Source organism: Pundamilia nyererei, unplaced genomic scaffold (genome assembly GCF_000239375.1).
Source record: "Pundamilia nyererei isolate P.nyererei 1_Seehausen unplaced genomic scaffold, PunNye1.0 scaffold00106, whole genome shotgun sequence".
Lineage (NCBI taxonomy): Eukaryota > Metazoa > Chordata > Actinopteri > Cichliformes > Cichlidae > Pundamilia > Pundamilia nyererei.
The window spans coordinates 1-21,734 of NW_005187507.1; the positions used below are offsets into that span (position 1 = coordinate 1).

Below are 21,734 nucleotides of genomic sequence, written 5' to 3' on the forward strand. Positions count from 1 at the left end.
TCCATATGTATTTAGGTATGACCTGATGAAGTACTGTTGGATGTGGAGCTTCAAAGAACGACCGGCATTTTCAGCCATCATCAAGCTGTTTGAGTCCTCGCTGTACATTGCTGATACAACACCGATTTGTATTTCTGAGGTCATTGACATAACTGAATATAAGAGAATGGCAGGACTGATCGAATAGACCTACGCTCATCCGCCACTTTCTCGGGTATACTTGTTGTTGGGGGCACAACAACAGGTGCTGGTTGATGCAGTTATTGAATCAGCTAATCACATGGTAGCAACTCATTAAATTTAGGTATATAAGAAATAGTGAAAAGTCTTTCTGAAATTCAGACCAGAAGAAGAATCAGAAGAAACTATCACGTTTTGACTTTAAACATGATATGATTGCCAGATGAGCTGGTTTGAGTGTTTTACTAGGATTTTACTATTTTACTAGAAAAATAAAGATACCCACTGGGGGTGAAAATGCCTTACTGATGACAAAGGCCAGAGGACAGGTTGCTTTGAGATGATAAGAAAACAGCAGTAACTCAAATAAACTAGCACAGCCAAGGTATGCTGTGAAGGCACAATACACCAAACCCTGGAGTGAATGAGCTGTAGCAGCAGAAGACCACACCAGGTGCCACTTCTGTCAGCTCAGGAAACTGAGGCTACATTTCACACAGTCTCTCCAAAAGTGTACAACAAAAGATGGAAAACTGTTGCCTGTTTGATAAGTGTCCGTTTTTGCTACAAAATTTAAATAGTAGGGTCAGAAGTTAGTAAAAAAAAACCTCTAAAGTGTGGATCCATCCTGTCTTGTATCACCTCGATAGCCTGCTGGTGATGTAATGGTGTCGGGCGTATTTTCTTGAAACACTTTTGGCTCCTTAGTACCAGCTGAGCATCATTTAAAGACCACCTGAGTATTGTTGCTAACCATGTCAATCCCTCTATGACTACATTGTGCTTGTCTTCTAATGCCTGCAATGCTGAAAACCTCAAGTCATCTCAAAAATGTTGTTTTTGAACTTGACAATGAGTTCTCTGTATTCTAGTGGCCCCCAGTGGCCACTAACTCTAAAACCAGTAGAACACCTTTGGGACGTGATGGCCCAGAAGACTAGCATCATACATGTGCAGACAGAAAATCTGCAGCAACTGTGTGATGCCATCATATCAATATTGACCAGAATCTCTGAGGAATGTTTCCGGCACCTTGCTGAATCTATGTCATTAAGAACTCTGAAGGCAAAAGGGTAAATTGTCCAGTGAGTGTATGGTAAATATGTCAGTAACATTCACATTAGAGATCAATCACAATTTATTAATAACCATGTATGGGTTTAGTTGAGACGTTGATAGCAATCCGACATGGTAAAAGTGACTACAGGAGTTCTAACATTTCCAGTTCAGTAAAAATATAATGAATCAAGACAATAATTCCAAGTATTATTTTTTTTATTAATACAGCCTTGTGGTCAAATTGTACAGATCTAAAAGCACAGATTTTAGTAATACTTGAGAACTTTTCCACTATCTTTGGGCAAAATATAGTTTTTGTATCTATAATGCTCTTGGCATGCAGACATTAATTACTGTGACTTTACAGTTTCAAAACCAGAAACACCCAAACAGAAAAGCTGAATCCACCAATGAATGACAAGTACATCTGCGCTCAGTTCACTGTCGATTTTAATCGTAACACTGGTTATCGTAAACCATGTCGAGAATGAACTACAGTGATTTTAAATCATAACTGAATCAGAAGACATTACATTTGTTTTTGTTTTTTTATTTCTTAACAAAGATCTTGTGTTGTAAAATTGTGCTCCACTTGATTATCATTGCTTCAAATAGCTCTTTAAGGCAGAATAATAGGGATAACTTAAGTTCCAAAAAGCTGTGGCTTACAGAAGACTGATTAAAGTAACTAAAATCACTGAACCTAAACTGCGAGTGATTTCATACACCTCTGAGTGTGAGCTCAAGGATGATGGTTTTTTAAAGGGTGGGCAACAAATCATAATTTGTGTAAATTATGATTTGTTGCCCGCCCTGCTATCTTTAGGCCTGAAAACAGACACATTTAACTGTTACTCTGTGCTCACATTTCATCGGGCTTCTGAACAAATTGGTACAAAACTATATAATCTTCTCATTTCAATTCAATTTTATTTATACAAATCACAACAACAGTCGCCTTTATATCGTAAGGTAGACCTTACAATAATACATGCAGAGAAAAACCTAACAATCATAATCATTTGTTACTCACAATGCAGAGAGGCACTAACACCCACTGTGAAACACAATGAGAGATTTCAAAAATGCGTTCTTACTAAATAAGATCTACAAAACAAGTGATTTGTCTCAGATCAGATATATACTGGCCAATATCATCACACACATTATTTCCTCCACCAGCCTCTTCGGGTTTAATGTCTGCTGCACTATGCTTGTGATCAAACTCAGCACTGACTCTGACATTATCTTACCTTTAAGTTGAAGCAGAACGTGCAGTAATTTTACCCACTAGATGGCAGGAAAGGTTTGGAAGCCTCTCTAAGGGTAAATTCACACTACATGAGGCAGAAAACTGCTGGGGATTTAGTATTTCAACTTGACTCCTTATGCCACATAAGATGTTCTAAAGACACCTGTTGTGACATCACTAATTCATCACATCATTACAGTCCAGTGTGGATTTACTTACTATTTAAACCATAATGCCTCTTAAAACAGAGGCAAATGCATATAATAACCCAATAAAAAAATAATCACACATTGATGAAATAAGGGAATCTATTGCATCATATAGTCTTGAAGCTTAAATAAAAGCCCCTAACTTACAAGAGTACTGGTCAGTAAGTTATTTAAAACATATATTCAAACAGCAAATCAAAATTGTGAAGGACACTACAATCATATTAAATAATTATATTTTCCTTTATCACTGGATTTAAGACCTCTCCGTAAACGGTAATGATCTCAATCCAAAAAACAAACGTTAAAAAATATAATTTTAATCAAAATGGGTCTACTGGATGAATTAAAATGACTTTGTTTTAAAGTATAGATGCAGAGAGGGCATGAAATTCTGAATCTCAATGAGATATTACTTTTGATTCATGGATTAGAGCACATACCTACATAATTGTTACTATTTCAGTAGCCATTTCTTTAACTACACTCAACACTATGAAATAAATATTATTAAGTCATTTGCGATAAACCACAACAAGTTAGAAGTAAGAAAATATTGGAAATATATATATTTTTTAAAATAATATTTAGAATCATACTGTAGATGTGCTTGCTGCCATGTGCTCCCAATACTGACCAAGATTGGATTAATACTGAAGAAGGGGGTTTAATAGATGACAGGATGAAGGTTAATCCTCACCAGTAACATAAAATGCCTTGCTAATCATTCTTACTGATTTTAGGTTCCCTCAGAGGTGTCATCTCAAAAAAACAAAACAAAATAAAAACATTAAGCAGAGTGCATGCATGTGATGCATGAATTAGCTTGAATCCTCCACAGCAGTAAGACGCAGCAGTAATCTGTAAGCCTTGGTTCACCTGGACGGGCTGAGGTAAACCTGTTTGGGAGTGTTTTTAAGCGTGCCAGCATCCCTTTTACACTTTACTGCTCCATAGGGATGTTGGGAACAAAATGTAGGAGACAGACCACAGCAGGTAGTACATACACGCAGGAGGGAAGGAAGAGCAGAACAACATGATGATTCCTGAGAATAAAAACACAAAAAAGAAACTGAATGTCTGCACGAAATGAAGGTGTTGCACTCATTATCTGGGCTTCAATAATGTTTTTTTCCCCCAACACTTCTTATTAATATTGAGGTGTTTACTAGATGCTTTGATCTGCAGAATGGACTGATTAGCCAGCATTCCATCTTTATCACAGCACAAAAACATTTGAATGTGAAACAGCCAGGACATTTTTTCCAAAAAGCAGCTTCAATGAATTTAAATTCAAATTTTGGCACAAAGCGATTTAAATGTACATTTGGACTGGGATAAGTTAAATAAATGTTTCCTTGTAGTTTAGTTTAGAATTCATAAACACATGCGGTAAGTGGCTCAAACCTCATTAAAAATAAATAAGTAAATAACAGTAAAAACATTTATAGGTTTTGGCAGTTCTGGTTAAGATTCTCGGATTCTTAAAAATTACTTTACCTCCAGCGTAGACTACTTTCTTCCAGGCCTGCGACTCCAGCACTCTGTCGTGAGGGTAAAAGTTCTGGCTGATCATGAAGAGGATCATAGCAACTGCAATGACTCGGAGCAATGCCATGTTTCCCCCCGACAGCAAAGAGGCACTTGCCAAGATGGCTGACGAGTAAATACAGGGCAGGCCACGATACATGAAAGGGATCCCTATAAGGAAAAACAACACAAACTATGTCCTTACTTGGCAAAGCGATGATTGAAATTAAAGACTAAATTGAAAAGGACAGTGTTAAATAAGACTACATTTTTTTAAACTTACCACTGGAGAAGAAACAGAGGCGGACAAAGACAGAAAGGACGTAACACATGCACAGGATGTTGTCGAGCAGATCAGATGTTCTCAGGAGCAATGACGTCGCAATCCCAAAGGTCGTGAAGTCAGCAAAATCATCTAGCTTTGCACCTGAACATGAAAAAGGAAGGTTTGGCATGTTTGCTGCTGATAGCTGTACTAATAAGCTTTAGAAAGGCTTGTGTCACACTGCTTCTATTAGCATAGCACATTAATCGTGAAAGCCACAGTAGATGTATTATGTCTCTTCAGCACTGATCTTTGCCAGTGCCATGTCATGTGACAGTCGTGCGGTGAATGTGCAAAAATTTCTCAAGTGGAAATGTCAGTGTCAGCCCAACAGGCAGGCATTCTATAAACAACATTCTCCACTGCCTTATCTCTTTATCCCTCAGGAGCACATAGCATGTTTTCAGCGGATGAGGATGAGGTGATTCAGGCCACGGCACAGATGAACGAGGTGGAATTCCACAGTCCAGGGTCAACAATTTTAGCAATTTCAGATATGCCGAGAACCCAAAGCAACAGGATAAAATAGACAATTGGGCCATGATCCCGTGGAATTAGGCTGCTTAATCAGAAAGTTATTGTTCATTTGACAAAATACGTGGGGGGCACAACAACACCCACCTGCAAAGTCATGCAGAAAAGGCTTGTTGAGACACAAAGCCCCCTGCAATGTGCAGCCAACAATGTATTGTGATGCAACTGAAAACTATTTTGGGATCTCAGAAATTAGGAATTTGCAGACTGGAAGCAATGTCAAAGCTATTTATACTTTCCCTTTTACTATGAGGCATTGGGCTCTTTTGTAAACAAGCCACAAATATAGTCCTTAAAGCGTAAATATGCAAGTATTTAAATATGCATTCATCTTGTCTTGTCTAGAGCACAGACATAACTTGAAAGAAGTTAACTTGATGAATCTCAAATAACATTGCATAAATTATTCATGACTCTTCTGTTGGAAACATAAGAAGAGTTTTCAATTGCAAAGGTTCCCTTTACTGGATCTCTTTGTGTGGCCAAATTAAAAAAGCTCAGACAAAAAGATTGTGCAGCAAGCCTTGCCAACACCACAGTGGAAGTGTATCTTTGGTAAGTGCTATTGACCACAACACTCCACTTACCCAGTGCAGAGCATGCATTGAGTTGCCTGGCAACTGCTCCATCTGCCAAATCCAGGAGGTAGCCAATCAGAACGAGCCAACACGCAGCGTGATGATGCCTGAACAAAGCCAGTCATTGTTAGGTTGAACAATTAAGTAAAAAGGGTTAAATGTCTGCAAGTTCAAAAGTTCTGACAATGTTAGAAAAGTCTCTTTTTTTATATAAAGCAGATTGCCATTTTTGGGAAAGCAAACTGTGCCTTTAAACTAAACCTAGAGCGGCTCGTAATCTGTTATAAATATTATCATTTTCCTTGATGGGCTAAACACAGGATGTTAATAACATTGTTGTTTGAAAACACAAACAATAAAACCACAATAATAATAATAATAATAACAATAATTGAAAACACTTATATGTTTGCTAAATTATAGCTCAGCTTCTGAAATACTACTTTTATTTTTTCTGTTGTGTTTTCTGATTTATTCCTGGGTTTTGTGAAATTTTGATTGATTTTATTGCGTTGTGTTTAATGACTAAAGTTTGGTTATTGATGCACAACATCATTCATTTCCACACTCATTCACATAATGATTCCTCCTTACAAACTCCGCCCATCCAGCAGCTGACAAGTAAAACCCATTACTCCTTTATTTACTCACCCATTAAGGCTGCTGAGAATCGAGGCCATGCCCATGACCATGTTGGCAACTGACAGTGCATTAGCCGCATTTTTACGCGCAAACTCCTTGATCTGAAGTTCTGTGGCCCGATCGCTCAGAAAGAGTTTTTTGGTGCACTGAAAGAAACCTGAGACCAAACGATAACAGCAGTTAGTATTTTTCTGTGTTAGGTCAATAATCTCTGCTGAGGTTTTAGAAAAACAAAAGCTAAAGCCCTACTGACAGAAGACCACACCAGATGGCATGTTGATGCAAGTGTCTGAATTGGTATAGTTTACTAATCATATTTTGGGATTTAGACAAACTTTAGTTCGAGCACAAGAAGAAAAAAATGTAACAATTCTGAAATGTAATCTTAAACCTTAAGTATACCATCTATTACTTGAAAGAAAAGAAGTATTTACACACTTTATCATGGGAATCATAATGCAGGTCTTTTAATTTTGTTTTTTAAAGGAAAATATTACTCCCTCCTCTTATGTAAAAGAAATGGCACTTACCAAGATGCATGATTATTGGCTGGAGACCAACCTTACGATACATTCATCCCTTTTCAGATCACTACAATGCATTTGTTACTGTACATTAAGTCAGGTGTGTGCAGCCTACCGCATGCAACATTAAGGACTGCCTCATTATCTGCTTGTTATATTATCATTTATGCTAATGAATCAAACATATTACACATGTTTAACTGTAGCAAAACGCTGTCCAAAATCACATGCAATAACCTCTAAGATCAAAGATAGTATTTGAAAAATAAATAAGTCAATAGCATACAAAATCTGAACAGGATGAATGTAAGGGTTAAAACTCAAATGTGAACTCGTATCATGGATCAAACACACACAAATACTGGTGTGGGGAACAAGTATGGATACTTAGGGGACTGCTACATACAGCCTTGGCTACAGTGAGAGTGAGTTGGACCTACTGCGTTGACACATACCAAACAAGAGATCAATTAGCCTGTTAACTCTGGTCAAAACAAACTGACCTTACACAAGGACATGGCAGCAGCATTCACACAGCTTAAATTAACATTAATATTAATAACACGCAGCCCAGGCTTTAATGGGGACTCTGTCATTAAAATTAACCTGCAACCCACCTAGTTTCCTAGTTGGTTTGTTTTTTCATTATATTGTCAATATTAATAGTTTATAACCAGATTCTATCAGTTTGGATGACTAGGAAAGCAGTATATAAATGCTGTATAAATTCACTATTTATACATAACGTTTCTCATTGTTGTAATTCAATTACATGGTTCTTTATCTTTTCCTGTATTTTGCTTGATACAGCAAGTCAGTACTCAGACCTTTAAGCCATTTTATAAGGGCTTTAAATATGGTCTGTTAAAATAAGGAACAAGTTTAACAGTGTTTATAGTTTTCAGGTCTGGGACTGTTTAGTTCAGCTGCAACCATTAACCAATGTCAAAGCTTGTAAAAAAAAAAAAGCTGATTTATTTTGAAATTAAATAACTTTTTTTTATCAAATATAAACAAGTTTAAATTAGCATTTCCTGTTTATTCAGGATTTAAAATTTAAAGCTCAGACAGCATTCAAAGAAAATACAAACAAAAATATAAGACAGAAGGATGTTTCAAATACTGTTTCAAAGCAATGTATACACTATTAATATTGATAATATAAGCCCCTGCAGTTCAACAATTGGAAATAAACTGCATTTTATGAAAAACAAGCTTGCAGTATTAAGACTACATTCACTATTGCAGTCAGCAACGTGGAATGACTGCTGACACAGCTTCTCTCCAGCCCAAAAACTCCCCCTCAAAAAACAAAAACTGGCCCCACAAATTAAAAAAATAAAATAAATTCTTTTCTATCTGCCTCCTCTTTTGTGAGCTTTTTTTATTTTTATTTTATATATTTTTAAAACAAGTCACAGTGCTGTCCAAGACAATATGCACAGATAATGACCTGCAAAGCTTCAATATATTTAACCCTTCAAGTGTTTTTCACCCTGAACTTCCTGTGATTCCAAAGCCAGGCGAATTCAAGAGACTCTTCATCTGAAAGAAAACAGCGTATGAGACACAACAGAAAGCCAACAATCACTTGCACTTTAACTTGACAGCATGCTTTTTTACTTTTCATTCAGAACTTTAGCCTAGATTGCAATTTGGTATTTAAATTACTATCTAAATCTTTTTTTACAGGAAAAACAAAGCACAACAGTTAATGCAGATAAGATTCTGCATTAAATCGGGAAATCATGGAATTGCCAAGCTTCCCATATAATCCAGTTGGTTAACTTTTGTCACCCTAAGCATCATTAGAGAACCACGCATGCAGCTTAAACTAGCTAAAAGATTTTACTGGCAAGTTTTAATCTAACCACTCAATTCACTCTCTTGGTCACTAATAAAAAGAGGAGAAAGCCAGAGCCAGAGATGCACTGTCAATTTCAAACAGGTCTCTATTTCTGGGTTGCCCCTAATGAGTGCAAAGCATGACGGGAAGACCTTTGTTATGTAATACCCTATGTTTCCTGGTAACAACTAAAAAGACCAAATGGAAAACAAGGAAAACTCAGAGCTCACGATTCACAAAGGTCGATAATCTTAAGTGAATGCACTGGACAATTTAAACTATATACTTTTTAGATTGAATGTGTTCTGAAATGTTGACATATAGTAAAAAATATATGGTGATGAATTTACAATTAATGCATAAATGATGCACAGCTGTTAACGAAGGTTAACTGGGCATACTGAATATGGTGTGGTGCTGAAGTAAGCATTATAATTAGTATATGTACAAATCATAGTCAGTATACAATAATGAACAATAATAATACTGAAGTTGTAACACGAGAAGAAATTTCTCCTATAAAATGTGTTGGTCGTGCTGTGTATGTTTATAAAACTTCTGTCCAAACATCATCATATTTGTTTTCCAGCCCAATTTGATGCCAGTACACCTCAGCTTCCATCCCTGACACCCATGCTGAGGTGTACGGTAATCCAGATTAAGAGAAGAGAGTGAGAAAGGGAACCTACCAGAGGAGGACGTCAGGTGGACCATGATCATGTCTGGCTCAAAGTGCAACAACTGAAAGACAAATTAAAATGAGAGTATTTTTATTACAGATACAGTACTGTTCCGGATATATACATCCTTATTTATAATTGCAGATCTACTGGGACTATTTGAGAATTGAGATTAGAAACGATCTTCATAAACATCCCAAAGATCCTAAACAAATGACAGCCATGCAATATCCCTTTCTTAAATCCTTCTGTCTGTTCGTTCTAACTAACAGGACCTTCACATCTGGTCAGCGGAAACCTTAATGCGCAGCGCTCTATCCTAAGAATCGGACAGATTCTGCAGGGTCAGACAGCTCCATCCTTCAGAACAAACACATCCCCGACGACTTGAGAATAAAATACACACCGATCTTAAATGTGTAGAGGTGTTTGAGTCCCCACCCCCAGCATCGAGGTTTAAGCAAGATGTGCAACTGCGTCACAACCAGCTGGACAAAAGCCCAGCGAGCCTAAAATCTTGGTATAAAATGTACTTGTTTCATCTAAATTTCATATAAAATGCGTCACATCTTACCTTCGAAGGAGCTCCACTGATTACTTAGTGTATACAAATCAAAGGATGGAGAAACGCACGCACTGGGATCCTATAATCTTATTTTTCCTCGTTATGTATTTTTGTTCTGTTTTTCAGCAGATCAATTTGAAAATGAATTTAACGCCTGAGTTTAATGTTGCCACGGCCTCAATTTCACAGTCATCACACAACCGGTTACCTGTCAGCTTCCCAGCCACTTTTTCAGCGGGTCCTTTTAAAGTCCAAGGATAAGTCCGTTGGAACATTCCACCGGAAGTGACGCCCCTGTTGTTTCTGGATTTTTCTGAAATAATGTTGCTCAACTCTGTTGACGGTTACCGCTGAAGTGGAAGTGACATTGAGGAAAAAACACATGTATTATTTATTTATTTATTTATTTGCATGCTAATACGACGTGCGAACACAAGTTAATATGTAACAATATGGAAACCTCAGTGATTACAAGGCTATCAATATTTCAGTGACGCAAAGCTGTGGATCATTGAAGCAAATATGCAACACTGTTTATTATCTAAATATTTTTGTTTGTTTGATGACTTTAAGTGGCTGCTTTTCTGTTTGCAACACGTTTGCATATTAACCTCTTAAGCCCCAATTACTTAACATTTCTGAGGCATTAAGCTGTCACAATGAAAAATAAATTATGAAACACAATGAATGGAGAATTTCTATTTTTCTTTACATGGAATTAATTTTTGTTTAAAATCAATTAAACTAATGCACACATCCACTTATGTGCTTATGAAATCACCACAAGTCAAAAATCTTAACAGACAATAACACTGAGTCATATTAGGATTTAGAAAGTGGTGTGCTGTCTGACTTTTTGTCTTTGCTAACTGCCTCCGCTTAGCATTTTTTCTTCTTTTCACTGGCAAAGAAAACTCTAAAGTCAAAAATCATTGTTGGTCTTACAGGTGCCTTTTGAAAACCCAAAGCTCACTATTTACTTAACCCTAAACTGAATAAGTAATAAAATAAATAAAATAGGCTTTTGTTTGCTTGTGTGTTCGTGTTTTTTTAAATTATTATTCTCAGGTTTGTTATAGTGTATTACTGCAACACATGATATAGTCATTATAGAGTGACATAAGTTAAGTGGCAAAATGTTAACAAGTGACTCTAAATGTACAAGCTCTACCTTTTCTCAAGAAGTCCATGTACATGAATTCAGTTTACTTAACAAACTCACTTAAGCACAGATTAATGAAGCATTCACTACTGTGTGTGTGTGTGTGTGTAATACAAGTGTAAATAGACAAATGGTTGGGATTTAATGTTTGGGTTGGACATGATGTTCAAATTTATTTTACAACCCCTACAAACAGAGAACACATGAGCCGTGCGTTGTTACACATACCCTCTGTTGCTGTTACCAATATAACGTTCAATGAATACTGTGACTGTAAAAAACACAACTCGTTTTGTTTTATCAACAAATCCTCACCCTTTAAAAAGGAATGCGTCTAAGTGAATGAGCTGACGCTTACAGTAACCACAGCTTTTCCTTGGTTTTCTTCCATTAACCACACGCTTGCATACATGTTAGGGGGCAGAGTCTACATTTGGAAATGTACTTACAGTTAGGTGCACATGACTTGTGAGACACACAATATCACTACCAACTGTTTATAGATCAAACTTTCCATAGTGTGTCTGCAGTGACATGAAAACATGAGACAGATCACTCAGTGAAAATATACCAAAGGCAGTGACGTACAAGTTGTAAATTTTCAATTTGTATAGATATATTATAAAATATTCAATTTTATAATATAAGCTTCCACTGGAAGAAGGAGTGATTTACCATATTGTTATTAGATTTATTGTAAAAAGAATAAGTTTTTGGACAATAGTCTATTCTTTTTTTAATCATTTTGCCTCTGTTCACCAGTGGATTTTAATAAATAGAACCGTTAAGATGTGGTTGAAGTACCAAAGTTTGAGCTTTAATGCAAGGGCTGTTACAGTAATATTGCATTAAGTGCATTAACACTAACTCTTCATAGACACTTCACTGTACTTATCAAAACTTCGGCACTTATGCACTCCATATTGTGCATAAATGCCATTTTGCACAATATTCATCTGCTGACTTCTGTATTTCTGTATTGTTCTGCTCATACACTTATTCCTATATTTCTCAAATGTCTTATTCTTATATTTTGTATTGTTTTTTAGGTTAGTTGTATGTTGCTTGTGAAGCTTGCACACAACAATTTCACTCACATGTACTGTACCAGTAATGTGACAATAAAAGTGATTTGATTTGAACTGTTCAGGTCTTACAGCTTTTTTTTTTTTTTTAATTAGAGGCTCCAGAGTAGTTGGACAATTGACTGGCGAGCACTTTCATGGTCAGGCATAAGAGGGGTTAAAAAAAGCAAAATAAACAAAATTATAGAAAAAATAGGAGCGATCAAATCAGAAACCTAGTTCATTCTTAATAAGAAGAAATGCCTTGTTTTCAGATTTGTTTTCCATAATTAATATAACCTAATCAAAACATCTAGCCAAGTCACATTCTTGAGGAGATATGCTCATCATGATAAAACTCTTCATTCAAGAGATGTCAGTATGCATGTAAATACAATTCATTCACAGTAAGGTGCAAACCACTTTTTATACTCAACTACATGGATTTTGTTGTTTTTAAGAAAACAACTTATACAAAAATGCAAAAAAGCTTTGGACAGATGAAGACAAAGAATAACTTAAAGTAACTGACACATTATCTGTCAAACATGGTGAAATAATATTACAGCTTGATTGTTGAGTCCAACCTCCTCAAGAATGTTCTTGACTTGACATTGAGAATAGATTTTTATTATTTCAGGAAAAACTTCAGCAAATTCTGTGTGTTCCTTCCTTTTAAGAATTAGCTAGATTATTTGTCCATGCCTAAACTTTTTTTCTGTCACTCTGATGGGTTTATTTAGGTTTTTCAGCCTCCTTCATTTGCACCTGGCCATAAAACTGCCTGTCAGTCAACTGTCCAATGACTTTTGATCCTCTGCAAATGTATAAAAAAAGGGGCTTTAATTCCTCAACAGTTAATGCCATACTTGTAAAAGCCCTTCAATTAAAGCTCAAAGTCTGCTCTTCAGTCACAGTCAGTTCATTGTAGTGGTGAAAGGAGGCAAAATTATTAAAATAGGTCTGATCTGAATTGTATTCCTTATTTTTATTGAGTTTATTATTGGAACTAATAATATACATATTGAGAGTCTACAGTTTGCTTGTTACTCCCTTTGCTTCATATTCACTGAATAATCTGTTTTATGTTTTCATGTCACTGCAGAAACACTTTAGACAGTTTGATCTATAAACATCTGGCACTGATGTTGTTTGTCTCACAACTCACATTTGAAAAATGTCAGCCTTCATGTGTTCAGAGATACCACAGACATGAGGCCACAGGCTGGGAGCAGATGTGACTGTGATATAACATCTACAAGCAGGAAGATTGTCCATATCAAATCACTATGTCTTGCAAAAATAAACAGCTTTTGGGATATGACTCAAACAGATTTTTACATCATAGAGGGACACGTGTATATTACAGTCTTATTCAAATTTTCTTCACTGGTTTTCTTGACAGATATGAGATTATGAAGCTAAAGCTAAGCTAAAAAAAAACCACGATAAGTGAAACATGAACAAGATTCTTCCAGATTTTTACTAGTTGTGTAGTTGTTTCCATTTCACTGGTTGAATTGCTTTCATCACCCTCATCTCATAGTTTATTACTGTTCATCAGCTGTGTTCTTTCTCTGAGTTTATACAAATAAAACTACATTCAAGCAAGAACACAGTTTAAGTTAAGGGCACCACAAACATGTTCATAAGAGTGTAATAAGTTAAGATATTAGATGGAGTTTTGATGCTGATGATGTTTTTAGTGTTTGTTTGTTTGCACCATATGTACATGCTGTTACGCTTTGTTGCTTTTAGTGAAGTGGAATTAAATGCAGAACAAATAAAAAGACTAGAAACAGATATATTAGCAGTTCCATCGCAGCAAACACAGAAGATGTCTATCCATCCATTATCCACGTACACGCTTCACGTTTTGGGCCACTGGGAGCAGACAGCTGTCCCATCATGCATTTGTTACACCCTGGACAAATAGCCACTCTCTGACACATTTTTAATTGAAAACAAAACGAAACACGTATATCACTTAATACGAAAGTAAAAACAAACAACTGGAGCTATTAACCCCATTTTCTAATCCTCAGAAGTTCCTTTACTCTGCATTTACACAACAGAAACCCACAGGTGGTATCATAACTACAGAAAAGACTATAGACTGGAATTATTTAGAACATTTTATTACTCACAGATCAAATAGCTTACTCTACTAAGCCTTCTATAATGTATGTGTGTATGTGTGTGTTTGTTTTTCAATAATTTCACTTCAGTTTTCTTTCTAGAAATTATCCTGATTTTCTTGCGTTGTTGTTGAATATAAAGCCAAATGTCCACCTGTACTTGTTTTTTTTTAAATTTGTTTTAAAGATGCATTTATAGTTGACAAGTACACACTGTTGTTGCTTCAACCTCACTGCTTTGCAACACAAAGTCTCTCCGTGTGTATGTGTGAGCACTCCAGTTTTCTCTTCTAAGGAAACCATAGCTCTCAGAAAACTCGAACACATAATCTTAATCACTGCACAACCAGTTTAAGATATGTCTATTCACCCTCCCACTCGAGACATTTTAATAACTATTTTATTTTAAGTTACTTAAGAGAAGGATTTTGACAATAGTTGGCTAAAGGACAATCAATGTTTGGTATAGTCTGAACTTCTGGACTGACGTACACGCTCCTCAAGTCCTGCCATCTCAGGTCAGTAGGTGATCTGACGGCCCATGTTTGGTGACAACCTCATCAAAAAAGACTGTGCAGGCTGAAGAAGCATGTGATGTGATTTGTAGTTTCATTTGTCTGCAGATTCTTGCAAAAAGTAAAGGAATATTTTAATTTTATTTCCAGCATTTCTGTGTTAGGAGTTTGCATTTTTCCTGTCCCTATATCATTTATCAGTTATGCTTTCCTCCCACAGTTTAAAGACATTCTTATTATGCTCAATTCCATTTTACCATCAGTTTTGGTCAAACATCCTACCAGCAGGTTTGAAACCTGGGGTAGTTAAGCCAACTAGCGTTTCTCAGGATGAGAATTAATTTATGAGCTATGACCTGAAATGAAGTTCAGCTTATTAATAACATTAAACGAACAATTTGTTGAACTTGTTTGTAATTTGTGATACTAAACTGTTTTGTGATGCATTTGAAAGGGCCTCACCCACAGTCTTTGTTACACTCACGTTCAAGAGGCCATTCTGGTGCTGCTCAGTTTCCCTGCTAACCGTCTCCAAGACTGTGACACAGCACACAGAAAAGCCCACACAGAGAAGCAGTCATGTAAGAAGAAACAATGATTCAAGTGTTGCAGTAGCAGTAGTCTATTCCCACTCTTGAAATTTGTGCTAAATGCTACCTGCATTTTTGACAGCCTTTGTCTTCTATTGTGGATTAGTTCTAGACTCATTGGTGAAACAAAGACACACAGCCCACCAATAATTTGGGACATTTCATAAATTTGATAGCCTTCTTTTTAAGAAACTGCAACTTCATGATTACTTTAACTGTGAAAGGTCTTTAAGGAAGAGAAATGTTATGTCTTAATCAGCAACTGGTGTCTGCTTAAATGTATTTAGGATATTCTCCTGTATTATCACTGTAATTCATGTTATTGAATATGTTATTGAATGTTTAGGCATAATTAGTGCCATAACTAGGGGCTGGAGAGTATCCAACCACATAATGGGTAGGGTACGCCCTCCAGAAGTTATCAGTCTATTACTGGAGGAACACATCCTATTATTATTTACTTTTTTACACTGTCACTTAACAAATAGATAACTAGACTATTGTCTAGTTATCTATTTGGTTCAGAACTGAACCAATGGGACAGGTTTTCATGGAATTGGATGGACTTGGATGGATCTGAAAGTTTTAATAAGGTGTTTAAATCAACCTCTCAGAGATCATGTTAGAGGTATATCTGTACGATACAATGGATTATTTCTGAACAGTAATGTGAATTACAGCAAAAAACAAGTCTCACAACGTACAAATAGCACATGAATTTTGTTTTTAATTAAGAAACACCAAGGGCAAGAAGAGCATCTTTCAACATTGGAAATGAAACAGTCAAGTCATTTTGACATAGACATTTTTCAGCTGGTACACTTTCATTCATTTATCTGATACAGTAAGAATTTGCTTTTGTCTGCCGCTCAGAAGTGAAGGAGTAAAATGATCAATGAAAAAATAAAAATAAAAACAGCAAGTTAAAATCCAAAACCAAAAGTGCACCTTTCTTTATTTGTAGTGGAGTAAAATAAACCAAAAGCAGCTATCAGTTTCTCACTAACCGCATTTGGTGACAGTGTACAGTGTATGTGTGAAAATCCAGTTTAAGAGCAGATACACATAAGGCACCCACCAAGGGGCACACACACCATCATTATCTGCTTTAATGTCCTAACCTGGACCACAGCGTTAGCTTTCTTCATCCCGCTTGTTCATGATGACATCATTCTGTGCACTCATACATTTGGAGCCTAAGACTTTTTTCAATTAGTGAATAATAAGACCACTTTTCATCCATTTGACCAGGAAGCTCCAGTCAAATATCACATGTTAACCTTTAATGGAACCTTGTTGGGGTCATTTTTGAAGAAGTTTCCAGGTGGGCCCTATTGAAATCGAACATCAGGAGAAAAACAACAGGGTGTGGGAGGCAATACACAATAACCAAAGAAAAGAAAGTAGCAAGCTTCTGTAATTGTTCTAAAACAGTAGAATCGAGCCTAGAAAGCAATAAAAAAGCAGGGAAAAAAAGAAAAACACAAAATAAATTAAAACGGTGCAACTCTATGTGAAAGGATGCTGCTCATTTTAGGATATTAATACAAATATTTTAAGCTTACAAAAAAAACAAGAAAAGGGTTTGTGAATCCCAAAGTGATTGTGCCATTGTGTGGTGTGGTCAACTAAAGGCTTGCGAGCATGCTTTATTTTATTAGAGCTACACTATTGATCACAGCACCTGCAGGAGACTTCCACTGCATTCACACATGGCCAAACACTAATCCAACTATGTGCTGCAGATGAATCTCTCTTTGGAGAGAAAACATCCCATAGAACCACAGAGCCTTCAGAGTTTCATAGCTTAGTGAGGTGTCTCTAAAGCTACCAAACCTGTGTAAAACCTTGAGGCAGTTCTGCATTGATCCTCCTGAGGATATGGATAATGACACATGCACACACACACAAACCCAAATGCACACATCTGACCCTTACTGCTGAATGTGGAGTGTTCTGTGAAAAAACGGAAAGGTCTAAAACATACATAACAAACAAATTTACTTCACATATACACTCATTCTTAGTTGACACAGATATCTACCTGACTGGCAGATAGTTTAACACATAAAACAATATCTTCAATAACCATACATAAAAAATGACACATTTTCAGTTCACTTAAACTCCTTTTTTGAGATCTACTCAATCAAATAAGGCTGTTGAGGCAACAAACAATGCCATACCGCCATTAAATCAATCCAAAAATGCCATGCACATCAACAAAAGTAATGACTGTATGCTGATCTATGCCAAATTACTAAATAAAACCTCTACATGTGACATATTAACTATTTGACTATGTGCTGTATTTTAATGTCTCACCTTAGCACCAAGATTTCTTTCTTTAAAAATAAAAAAAATATATAGACAGAAGACAAAAAGCACTGCAAATTACTAGTGAATCAACAATAAGCCAAGCTGAAGCAGCGGTACTTATATCCTTAGCTTTTAATCCTTTGTATTTGACGTCCTGAGTTGTGTGCTGAAGCTGCAAGTGACTGTGACCATGTGCACTCCTCTCCCAACGGTTCAGGAAAGACTGTAAGCATGCTCGCAATGAAAAGGTTCCTCTACAGAAGTGAAGAAAGAAGGCCTAAAAGTCTTCAGGTATTAATACAGTTAGGCCTTTAAAAAGCCCAGGACACAGAGTACTAGAACCCAGAAACAATTCTAGGAAAGATGAAGAGCAGTTATGGTTAGTTTGCATGTTTCCCCCCACAAATATAATATATATAATCATATGTATATAAATAAAAATTCAGTGCTGTAAAAACATCTCCACCTCCTTAGGATCTGACCCATCGTAGAAGGCCTAATATGTTTTACTTTTCTCATGGCTAATTCTACTGCTGGAAGTATGTAAACTGTACTGGTTTTCCTGTGTTAATAGTCCTTCATCAAGAATACAACACCGAGGAAGAGAAGACGTGTTAATATTGTCTGAATTTTTCTGTCTTTTTTTTTGGTTTTACTGCACACAGATAAATGCATCTTGTTGTATAATCTTTTTTTTTTGGTAGCAGCAAAGCACCAAGTATGTGTCAGGCTCTATTTGTGTAAGTCTTTTTGTGTAGGTTTGCTGTGTGTGTGTGTGTGTGTGTGTGTGTGTGTATGATGTCTCTCCAAAGTCTCTATGTGTGTTTGTGTACGTGTGTGCAGCAGTCTATGAAGAGCATGGCTGCACGTTGATGCCATGGGCCGCGTGGGCTTGCAGGTCAATGGCCTGGGCTGGCTGCTGTCCTGGCCGAGCATTCATCAGTGCCAGGTTCCTCACACAGCCCTTCATTCCTGATGAAAACTTCCCTCCTGTCATGGCAGTCATACCCGGGGCTCCACCTGTTGCATGGAATCACACCCACATAGGTAACTTTATTGATTTGCAAATATTGAAGAAAAGCATGTCTGAAACTGACATACTGGAATAAAGCTAGATGATAGATAAACACAGTGAGAAACTATTTCCATTGTAACCAAGAAAAATTAAAAGGTAACGATAATGCTATGAAGACTAAAGAATTGTGTGAAAATTGTGTTTGCATGCCAGGAAAAATATGTGAACTACTTTGACACAATAATGCCTCTGAAAAGCTCCATTTTTTTTCAAGGAAACTAAGTAGCCAGAAAATCCTCTGACTTGTGTTACAACTCATTATTTATCTGACTGTCTTTGAACAATGACAGCTGGGATAAGTGCCAGCCCCCGTGTGACTGTGCACTGGACAAGCGGTTAAGAAAATGGAAGAATGGATTATTATTTATTATTAATTCATCACTATTCATGTATTATTTAACTTATATTTGTGAATGAATGTATTCAATCGTGCAGTATTTTAGTCCTGTTTTTTCAAATAATCCATCTATATTTTGTCACTTTGTGGACTCAATCCTGCCATTCTACGCACCAAGATATATACTGCCTTTGGTGTTGACCATGAGGCTTTTGCCTTTAGATTGTCCATGTAGCTTGGCTCCTCCATCAACCTGGATATAGCCATCTTTTCCAGTTCTGTGAGAAAAGAGCCACACAACACAAGTTAATTCAAGAAGTTATGGAACTCCACAGGTTAATAATCAACCTTTTCAACAACAGATAATCTGACAAGTTACAGAAGTTACAAGTTATAGTACAAAAAGTATACGTTCATTTGATATAAATAATAGATGTATTCTACTGAGACAGAAAATTAAGTAGCTATTGATGAAAGAAGACAACCACAACTCATAGTGCTTTATTTTATTAAATACATCTAGAATGTAAAAGCAAATGACTGCAGGATAATGATATGCAATCATACCTGACTGCTGTGATCTTATGCCATCTGCCGTCATTGATTGACCTGTCGGAAAAGATTTGTGCCTCTCCACTTCCCAGTTGGTAACTAGATAATACAAATCATGACCATAATTATGAGTTGTAAACATTTTTTCCTAATCTGCATGTCAGAAGATTTAGAGAATTTCAGAACAGACCTACCTGAAAACAAGGCGTCCATTCTGTAGGCCGAGGCTAATAAAGTCCTTGCGTTTGCCATGTTCTCCAGGTTCCTGAAATTAAATATGTTAGGTCACAACAAGGTCACAGCTTGTTGTGTGACTATGTATGAATTGCTGAACACGGACCAGCTGACCTGTGGTCATATTGCAGAACAAGCGCTATAACAGCAAACATGAACCAGTGTAATGAGATCATTCCTGGCAGTGACACAAAATGTTCCATGCAAACTAACAATGTCAAAAGAGGACTGATGATATAGTACCTTACAAACAAAGATAAAATTCATTTGGCACACATGGGAAAAAAAAAAGTGGATACCTTTTTAATAGCATGCACCTTTCGCAAAATGCGTGCACCATTGGTCTCCTGAGGAAAATTGAGGGGGTGAGTTAGAGAAGCAACATGCATTTATTTAGTGGTGTCAGAGGGTGCCAGGCTTACAGTCAGCATGCCTGAAAATGACATAGCTTCAGCAGAAGATGTATGAATTTGATAGTGTAAGGATGAAAGACGTAGTAATGCATCAGTTATGTATTACCGACCGCACTGAAGTCTATAAATGACATGAAATGCTATGAAAATGGCAGCAATTTTTTTCTTTTTTTTTTGTGATGATTAATCAGTGATGATTAAGAGTGCTCGAGTGCAGTAGCAAAGTTAGGTTGGGAATGAAAACATGGAGGAGAAATATGAGTATAAGGCACAGAACTAGGCAGAACCAGGACTCACCACTCCCTGCCATAGGATCAGGCCGTCAGAGGAGCTGGTGTTGATCTCCATTTCAATTGTTTCTGGTGAATCGTGGGCACTTAAACAGTAAAAAACAACAGCACCACAATAATAATTTCACTTCATCATTATATTAATTCATATAAATTCACTAAATGTGAAAACAAATTATTTACCTTCTTGGGAAAATGGATTTAGGAAGTGCAATGTATCCATTATTGTTGAAATGAGCTGCATACTGATAGGGTGAATCTGCAATAAATACAATAAAATAAGCATAAAAACAGATTCAAGTCACAGTAAAGCTGTTTCACCTTCACTTGAACTTATGGTGCCCTCTAGTGGTGAAAGTACAGAGAATTCCTGGTAAAACAGACTTGATTAGATGCAACATTTCTAGACAATTTCTACAGTCCCATTCTTCGACAGAAAAAAACACTATGTAACCATAGTGTAACCATAGTGTAACCACAGGCTTCTTTTAAAAAAACTGTCTTATTTGTCTGGTAGATACAGCAGCTACTCAACAATGAGACAAACCCAAAAACAGGGAATTTTTTTTCTCACTGACATTTTTTGCCTCTTGATTTAAATTTTTTTTTTTTAGTTTTCATTTAGCACGATACCTCGACTGTACAGATGTTGCACATGTAGCCCCACTCATCTAGGATGGCACAGTACATGTCATTGCTAGGTTTGTTGCATCTCCAAACACAGTCTCATGAGCATGCAGGAGACTTTAGGAGACATACAGTTATTCTAGGAGAGCTTGACAGTGCCGTAGAAACTCCCTAAACCATCACCAGGACTGGTATCTGCTCCTTTGTGTAGGCTGAGCACTGCCAGAGTGCCCTAAAATGACCTCCAGCAGGACACCGATGTGAATCAAACAATGAGAAACAGACTTTATGAGGATGGTCTGAGTGCCCGACATCCACTTTTGGGACCACTGCCCGATTGGCGTTTGCCAAAGAATACAAGAATTGGCAGGTCCATCACCGCGCCCTGTGCTTTTCACAGATGAGAGCAGGTTCACCCGGTGCACAGTGATGGTCTTGGGCGGCATATCCATGGAGGGATGCTCTACAGCAGGGGTGTCAAACTCAAATACACA

At 36.8% G+C, this 21,734-nt stretch overlaps 2 protein-coding genes across 18 annotated transcripts in view; both read right to left on the reverse strand.

The window, feature by feature from the left end:
- Positions 1–2,193: 2,193 nt before the first annotated feature.
- tmem269 (transmembrane protein 269) lies at positions 2,194–10,216 on the reverse strand. Of its 8 annotated transcripts, none has more exons than XM_013912883.1 (7): positions 10,133–10,216; positions 9,369–9,420; positions 6,319–6,466; positions 5,677–5,774; positions 4,514–4,657; positions 4,201–4,401; positions 2,194–3,746 (listed from the first exon to the last, which is right to left on the reverse strand). In XM_013912883.1, exons 2-7 carry the CDS (start codon positions 9,397–9,399, stop codon positions 3,637–3,639), a joined length of 732 nt encoding a protein of 243 aa, XP_013768337.1. In that variant the 5' UTR covers positions 9,400–9,420; positions 10,133–10,216; the 3' UTR covers positions 2,194–3,636. The 8 variants fall into 8 exon arrangements, with proteins under 8 accessions (XP_013768337.1, XP_013768336.1, XP_013768342.1 ...); XM_013912882.1 differs by having other exon boundaries at positions 9,934–10,215; XM_013912888.1 differs by having other exon boundaries at positions 8,329–9,420; positions 9,934–10,212.
- A 5,884-nt stretch (positions 10,217–16,100) lies between these two features.
- hspg2 (heparan sulfate proteoglycan 2) overlaps positions 16,101–21,734 on the reverse strand; it is a 95,276-nt gene continuing 89,642 nt past the window's right edge. For 8 of the 10 annotated variants that reach the window (XM_005740921.1, XM_005740918.1, XM_005740924.1 and 5 more), the window contains 7 exons: positions 20,797–20,872; positions 20,621–20,699; positions 20,210–20,257; positions 19,871–19,941; positions 19,692–19,775; positions 19,299–19,402; positions 16,101–18,732 (listed from right to left, as the gene is read on the reverse strand). In XM_005740921.1, coding sequence (XP_005740978.1) covers positions 18,560–18,732; positions 19,299–19,402; positions 19,692–19,775; positions 19,871–19,941; positions 20,210–20,257; positions 20,621–20,699; positions 20,797–20,872 — 635 coding nt within the window. In that variant the 3' untranslated portion in view covers positions 16,101–18,559. The remainder of the gene's footprint in view (positions 18,733–19,298; positions 19,403–19,691; positions 19,776–19,870; positions 19,942–20,209; positions 20,258–20,620; positions 20,700–20,796; positions 20,873–21,734) is intronic. The other 2 variants (XM_013912899.1, XM_005740919.1) reach the window with 1 other exon arrangement.

Excerpts from the sequence above, each read along its gene's own strand:
- tmem269 (XM_013912883.1), bottom strand. The coding sequence starts at position 9,399 with ATGATCATGGTCCACCTGACGTCCTCCTCTG. Across the intron at positions 5,775-6,318 it reads ATTCTCAGCAGCCTTAATGG|GCATCATCACGCTGCGTGTT; the intron begins GTGAGTAAATAA and ends GGCTTTGTTCAG. Across the intron at positions 3,747-4,200 it reads GAAAGTAGTCTACGCTGGAG|GAATCATCATGTTGTTCTGC; the intron begins GTAAAGTAATTT and ends TTTTATTCTCAG.